Genomic DNA, 8,265 nt, shown 5'->3' on the forward strand with positions numbered 1-8,265 from the left:
AGTGCTAGTAGAATTGTTATTTGCTACTCATAAAAACCAGAGTTTGTAATCAGATGAGAGCATGCTATTCTTTTCTTTATGTAACTGATGGTTGTTCAAAGTACTTGTAAAGAAAATTACTTTAACTGGTATAGAGAACTTGTTACAGTGGTGTACCAAGGTGGAGGATGGGTCCATGCTGGCAAGGAAGAGTATTTCAATCACCGACATTGCTTAAAATTTCTAGCACAGGGTGATAATAAAAAGCTGACTGACTTATGCTTAGTTTTTATTGTTTGTTTTAAATCCTTTTCAGACAAGGCACTCCCTTATCACCTACACATGGATGGATTCTACCACTGCCCCCACCCCTTGGTATACCACTGGCTTGCTTTTTAAAGAAGCTCACTGTACTCTGTGCTCATAAAGGACTGTTTGCAACTACTTGATTTCTAAGATATTCAATATACTGAAGTAATGAAGTTTTTTTTTCTTTAAGCTTTTAAGTTCAACCTACGATTTTATTATTCTATCTATAAATCTAATAAATTTTAAGGGGTACTTTACAAAAAAAAGAAGCTGACTGTAAAATTCTTTTAGAAAGTGATCTACTTTGTAATGATATAGCTGTTAAGACTTTAAATGATTTCTTTAAATTGTTTGTAATGATAGGGAATATTTCAAATTCAAACTGTACATTAAGAAACATGATATCTTGAATGAACTAAATTAGAACAATATACCTAAAATAAAGAGAGTTGTTCACCAGGCAATTTTACTTATACCTACATTTTGATGTTGAGTTCATGATTTTACCTACTGAGTTGAATGCATCAAATAAGGAGAGAGTCTCATTAAATTTAGGGGCTGCTTTTTAAGGTTCATTCCAGACTTAGTATGTTTGATAACCATGCACATAATTCATGTTAGCATTTTTTCCACAGATGAAACCATGAAGTGGTTTGATGGAACTCCCGCAGACCAGTCAAACTGGGGTATTAGGAAGCCAGAGATGGACCACGTCAAACCCCATCTGTGTGTTGCCCTGAGGATTCCTGAAGGAGTGTGGCAGTTATCCTCATGTCAAGACAAAAAAGGATTTATATGTAAAATGGAAGCAGGTGGGTAAAGTTAGAAGGTAAATCTTCATTTTGCTTCTACCTTGACTAAAGTTGACCCACCTCTTTAGCACTTAAAGCTTTTAAAATCTAAGTATTCAGAGAGTATTCAGGTAGATTCTAACATTATCGTCTTGTTTTACATCAAACAAGTCGGAGAACATTTCAGCTCCTTCCTCTGATATGAAGAAAACAAATAATTATAAATCAAATCAAAGACTATGACTTTCTTGTGTCACCCTAGCTGTTAACTTAATGGGCAAAAAAAGAAGTTTACCTCAAGCAAATAGAGCTGGGAATGTAAACCAGCAGCCCTCATTCTGGCAGCTGCTACTCAGAATTTTAAGCTCCATCTTTGGTCCCAGGAAATATAATTCAGGTCTAGGTATCCTTGTTGTGGATAAGTAGATGTGATTCTCTATTGCAAGCCATAATATATTATAAAAATCATATAACTTCATCTTGAGCTATATACTTAGTTTGTGGTGATTATAAATAATTTTAGAAATATAAGCCAGAAAATTCTAGTCAGTTGCAAATAATAGAGCTTTCTAAGAGAAGACGTTAACAAGGATCATTAACAGTGGGAAGGTGTTTATAGTAATCACAACAGTTTCTAGATGCAGGTATTAATAAAGAAGGAGGGATTGATATGGCCTGGGCTCCTGAAGAAAACTTCATAGAGGGGATGAGTCTTTGGAATCGCAAAAGATAATGAGAATAGAGGAGGGAAGGAATATTGGATAAAAGGTCCAGAATGACTAAAGGCAGAAACTGAGAATGAGCTTAGACTGGACCACGTTAGGTGGTGTTGGGAATAAAACCGTATTACTGTAGGATCCATCCACAGAAAGTGCTGGGCTAAAGAGCTGAACTCCATGGTGAAGGACACAGGGAACCCCTACATGCTCTAGAGACACCAACAGTGGGGTCACACCCATCTGATGTAAAGGGAGATGGTTGTAATTTGAGTGATAGAACTGGGAACAAAAAAGGGAAGGTGGAAATGGGAAAAGAGAATAATCAGGCTTTGGTGACTGATTAGATATTGGGAATTAAAGAGCAAAAACTGGTAGGTGTGGGAACCAAACTTTGAAGCTCCGAAAGTATGGATATCAACTCTGTTTGGAAACCATGACTAACCTATTAGTGTGCCCAAGCAACCACTAGCATTCAACTATCAAGAACAAATCAGAAACACCTCATGTCTGTTCAGGACTTTAAAGCTTCCTGTACTACATAGGACACCTCTTTTATCCTACACAGCAACTTTCCAAGGCAGTGAAGCAGATTCAGTATTCCCATGTTACAGATGAGAAAAGTACTTGTCCAAACGGAGACTACATGGAGAACTACACGCCACATTTTCTGATTCCATATGCCCCTTCTATACCCGCCCGCTGCCTCCATCCTGAGAATGAATACTCGTTCAACAGTCTTTCTTTAAAATGTATCTTTACACATACACAATACTACATGTTTTCAATAATATTATGCAAAATTATACAATATTATTTTAAAATTGCAAAATCGAGGTTTTTTTTTTTTTTAAGTGTATTTTTGCTATTGGTAATGTTGACATTTCTTTTAAGAGTGAATGGGCGTAAGTAGTGCACTAAGGCACTTCCTTCACTCACAAATCCTTTACTGCTCTGCCTCTGGGTCATTCCCTACATATTTCTCTGGATCTTTGCTTAAATCAAAACTAGCAGAGTTCAAACTTTGATATAGAGTCTACTTGGAAGAGATACATTCTTACAGTAGAAAATCCTCAAACAGGAACCCTCTAACTTTTTGAATGGGGGAGCTATTATTCATTTCCCAAGATTCTTGAGATTTAAAAGGTGAGAAGGTGCTGATTTTTTTAATCTTTGCAAAAAGCCAGGGAGGTTACCGTTGCTGGACCAACTCCACATCAGATCCCAACAAAACTGAGTTCCTTGCAGGCAGGGACTATATTTTACTCATATTTTTAATGCAGCACAGTGCTGAAACTGGATGGGGATTCTTCAGCTTAAAAAAAAAAGCAGTGTATGTGTTTGTGAGCACTAATAATGATTATTATAAATCAGGGGTCAGCAAACTTTTCTTTAAAGGACCAAATAGTAAATATTTCAGGCTGTAGGAGCCATATGGTTTCTGTCACACTGCTTTTGTAGCACAAAAGCAGCCATAGACAATAGAAACATTATTAGTGTGGCTGAGTTCTAATAAAACATCATTTGTAAAAACAGGTGCCCAGATTTGATCCATGGGCCATTATTTGCTGAGCCCTGCTATAAGCAATGACATGACTTTGCTGATCAAAAGGAAATTTTCACCTCAGTATTTTTTGTATTTGATTTTAGATAGTCACACAGTAAAGGAGGATCCAGGAAAACGTAGGTTTAGAACAGTAGAGAAAGTTTTGATTTTTCATAGAAATAATAAAATAGAAAGTAACTATGTGACAGTATCTATCTTACTACTTGTCATTGAAGTTTTCTTTTTTTCATCTTCTTTCAGGACCAAGTCACAGCATTATACCCCTTGCAGTAGCAGTGACACTGATAGTAATTCTGGCGATTTCCACACTTTCCTTCTGCATATACAAGCACAATAGTGGTATCTTCAGGAGACTTGCACAGTTTGGAAATCCTTACTATCCTGCAACCAACTTTAGTACAGTACATTTAGAAGAAGATATTCTCATTTCTGATCTTGAGAAGAATGACCAATAATAATGAAGTGAGAGGATGCCACGGCCATGAGAATGAGTAAAGAAGAGTACTTTCCTTTACAGACCAGATGCCGCTCTAATGTGAATCGTGTCACCATTTTAATTATTCTTAAAATGATTACTGGTTTTGAATTGTAACCAAATCAGATAGGTGTTCATTTATTCATTTCCTCAAACTGTGATCTGTTCTTTAAAAGGGGAGATTTTACAATGGCTATTCTTCAGAAAACAAAAACTATTAAAAGAAACTCCCAAATGAAAACTCTCAAACCAATGTGAATGATAGTTTTTGCATTAATATGCTTCTACCAAAAATTTTTGGGAATTTTAAAACTAATCTGATATCTATTCAGACGTTTACCAATACTCATTCCATTAAAAAAGAGAGGCAGAGAAAAGCAAAACAAATTTTAAAGTCCTACCCTTGTATAAGAGAGGAAAAAAGAAAAGGCTTTTGAGAGGTTTCTTGTTTGTTTTTTAATTTGATCAGTTTAACAGCAGGGTTTGGAAAACACTAATTTCTAAGCTTAAAACTCACAGGTTCTGGGCTCTATACTAGTATTTAGGGTGACATTCACTTTTATTAGTTCTGACTTCTCAAACTAAAGGAGAAGAAAAATAACCTTTCTTTAAATAGTAAAAATCTTGGTTAGCAGCACAATTTCATAAGCAACCATGCAATGTGGCCTAAAATCATCAATTACTAAATGATGACAAAGTTGGATAGTTAAAAAGATCTTATAGATAAGCTCAGAGGAACTTATTTTGATCCTAATACTGTTAAAATTCACAAGCTTTATCAAAGACTAAAGGTATAAAATGTATACCACTCCTAACAACCAAAAGATATAAAATGTAACTTGAATTTAAAGGGGAAAAATGAAAGATGTGAATTACAGTTTCATTAGAACAAGACAAGTACTAAATAAATTACTCTCCAGTAGTAATCTAGATACCTTTGCTATATAAAGGAGTTTATTTGGGGAGTTCTATTGAGTAAACTAGGGTTTGGGGGAACCAAGTCCATTTGCATTGGGCTAGTTCATGCATTCAGTAAAAAATGATTAAAAGTATGATACTATCCATAAATTAAAACTCACAGATTTGATCTTCCTTCACTAATTTCTTATAAAGAAAAAGGACTTCATAATCAACGTTCAAAAGTTTACTCATTGCGTAAATGTTTATCGAGTTCCTGTTAAGTACCAAGAGCCATTCTAGAGATTGGAGGTATTGGGGCGAGCACTTATTTTCGAATGAAGGAAAACCAACAGTAAACCAGTAAAGAAATGCATAAGAAGAAAATATCAGGTGGTCATGAAAATTAAGTAAGGTCCTGTGATAGAGAGAAACTGGGGGAGTCTCCCTAGAGTGTGAATTTTAGTTATTACAACCAGCTGCCTCAAAACTGGTGGCAAGTAGTCACAAGATGGAGCTTGGGAGAAAGTATGAATAAGTTTCTAAGTGGAAAACTATCATCATTAGAAACACAATTTGAAGAACCTGTCCTAAGAATGAAGTCCTTGCGGCCTGAAACAGTTAATACAGCTTCCAAAAGCAGCTCTTTGCTACTGCTGTGCAGTTTACACACTGAGACAATCTACTTCCACAATTTTGTTTGTTTGGGGACTTTATTTTTTTTTAAGATATTACATTATGTGACAGTTGTATATTTATGACTCAAAAGAAAAATTGGCTTGGACTAACCAGATGTTATAAAAGCTCAATTTAATCATCTGTCAAGTGAAATTAAAGTTCTGTTCTTTTTAGTGGACTTGGTAAAAACTGTTAATCAATTATCCTTCCAGTCAAGGTATATTGAAGTTGAATAGTCAGTCACACATAAAAATTTGACAAAGTATGTCATTAGTAAAGTGGTTTTACAGGAAAAAAAACTGTACTGCTTGTCAGTGCTCTGTACTTTGACATTTAGTATTGAACCACATCCTAATGGACAGATCATGCGCTGCTTCCCATTACTGAAATTTCAGAAATAGGAATTACTGAAATACTCTGTTTTATTCACATACGTGCACTTTTAAAAACTTTCTTCCACAACAGTTTTTAATCTGAGCTAGATTTCATGCTATACATGAAAAGAAAAAAGTAGCAGGGTCACAAACTCATTCACACATAATTAATGTGCCCCCTCCAAAAAACAGTCAATTATTTTCTATAACTCTGAGTAATAGAAACTCTTGGATTTTTCCAATTGAAGGTATATTGGGCTCTTCCAATTCCAACAGTCTTCTTTCAGTTTAAATGTTTCTTCTATTGAAAGTTCCACTCCCTATCAAGGGTGCATTACATGGTCTCATTAGATAAACATTCAGTCTTCTGGAGTTTCCATTCCCTACTCAAAATGGTGGTTGGATGTATGAGAACTTGTTGTGTCCTTGTGGTACGGGGGGGAGTAGGTGATAACTGACTGTGGCTGTGTTATCTGGTGTCCACTGATGGTAGTTGTCTGGCCCACACCTGGGAATTCTACTGGCATCTCTATGAAGTCTGTATCTAGTGTAACCTGTAGTCTAGTCTCTTTGGACTGGCCCCATCCTGGCTTTCCCTGGCATTGCCTTATCCCTGGCTGTGACTCCCATTCAATTCCCTACCTGGACATTACAGTTCTTGGCAATAAGGCCATGTCACCTCTGCAGCACTATCAGTTACTCCCTTGGTCAGGGGAGGCTTAATATGGGACCAAACAATCCCAAAATCTCATTGGCTTAACACAGCAAAGGTTTATTTTTCATCCACACCAACATGGGCTTGCAGGAAGACTTTGCTCTATTCAGTTATTCATGGGTCCAGGCTCCTCCTAAATAGTAGGTCTTCCATCTCCTAAGGCCTTGGTTTCCTCAGTGGGTCCCCTACCTCTGCCTGACAGAAGAAGTTAGAGATCTGTCTTCAATTAATTATGTAGCTTCCATGGGCTATTGAAATACATTCTCTAAGTTAGCAGTCTTTAAATTGAGAACATGCGCCCTGTGGATACATAAAGACTTCCAAGGGATACAGGGCCATGGATATTTTTAAGGAGCTCAGTTTCCAGACTCATTAACCTTTATATATATTCTTTCTTAGAATTGACTTGCCTGAGATCAAGGTGTCATGCTGGTTCTTCTTTCCCACCTCTTTTTGTAGAAATGTCCTTTTCTACCTCAAAAAAAAAAAAAAAGACGTCTTTTACTCCAAATATTATGATGACGCCTTCTCTTGGTAAAATCCTCCATGGCACCAGACAAACACAAAATTTCAAAATAATAATGTCAGTGAAACTTCTTTTAACAAAGGAATTTATAAACGCATGTAAATTCTCATGTCTTCCTCTGTTTTCATACATTTTTCTGTTAAGGATGAAGTGGTGAATTAGAAAAGGGTTATTTTGCCCCATGTTAGGATAGTCTAAATAATATGTGTTGTATATATATATATATATATATATAAACAGCAGGAAAGATAACTGCCTTCCTTTGAGACTTTATCTCATCCAGCCCCTGTCTATTATGAAAGACTATTTCTGGAGAGAAAATCTAGGGAAAGCAAAGTAAAGACAGTGCAACTATTGATAAGACCCTGATGTGTTACTTTATCTGGGCTAAGAGCTCATGGCAAGACTTTGCACTTTATTTATCTTAGATTTTTAACTGAGCTTTGGGGATTAGTATTATCATGCTTATTTGAATTGAAAAATGAAATCAGACTTTTTTGAACTTTGTCTTATTTGGATCACTTCTTTGACAATGAAGATTGGCTTTACCAATTAAGTTTTATGATGAACATTTTCATTAAACTGGATGAACTATATGTGCAACTCCAGTGTTCTGATTAAAACATGTATTAATATAAAGACATTTTAATAGAAAAGTAGTATCAACAAAAGTATGATAAAATTAACAATATTTTATTTTTCCAAACCTTACTTTGTATGCCAAGTAAAGCAAGGTGCCCGTAAGTGAAAGAGTAACAGGCAAAATTGATAGTCATTTTAAAAAGGAGTAGAGAACTCAAGTTTCTGGCTCTAGAAACACAACATGGCACTTCCACTCACATATCATTGGCCAGAGTTAGTCACACGGTCCATCCTAACTGCAAGGAAGTCTGGGAGGTCTCCCGGTGTGCTCAGGAAGGAGAGGATAATGGACTACAGTGAGCCCCAGCAATCTCTGCCAGATTTTCTCAGCACATATAGCTACAAAAGAAAGGGAGTGGGGGAATAGAATTCATGCTGAATCCTGGCTCATTCTAGCAATTTTTAATTAATATTAATTAATTTCTTCTATGATACATCCATTTCATTAAGAGATGCATTACCTATAACATTTTAGTTTTATATATACTGATTATTTATTAACCATTGTAATATATTCATGTTGGTCTGATCAACTGTGTGCTGATAGTAATTGAAATGGCAACTCAATACAGAAGAAAATGTATAACACTGCCTAT

At 35.8% G+C, this 8,265-nt stretch overlaps 1 protein-coding gene across 3 annotated transcripts in view; it reads left to right on the plus strand.

Annotated features, from left to right (window-relative positions):
* PLA2R1 (phospholipase A2 receptor 1) overlaps positions 1-4,086 on the plus strand; it is a 113,670-nt gene extending 109,584 nt beyond the window's left edge. For all 3 annotated transcript variants that reach the window (XM_068545027.1, XM_068545025.1, XM_068545026.1), the window contains 2 exons: positions 924-1,100; positions 3,603-4,086. In XM_068545027.1, the coding sequence (XP_068401128.1) occupies positions 924-1,100; positions 3,603-3,817 (392 nt within the window). In that variant the 3' untranslated portion in view covers positions 3,818-4,086. The remainder of the gene's footprint in view (positions 1-923; positions 1,101-3,602) is intronic.
* The last annotated feature ends 4,179 nt before the right edge of the window (positions 4,087-8,265 follow it).

This window comes from Eschrichtius robustus, chromosome 5 (genome assembly GCF_028021215.1).
Source record: "Eschrichtius robustus isolate mEscRob2 chromosome 5, mEscRob2.pri, whole genome shotgun sequence".
Taxonomy (NCBI): domain Eukaryota; kingdom Metazoa; phylum Chordata; class Mammalia; order Artiodactyla; family Eschrichtiidae; genus Eschrichtius; species Eschrichtius robustus.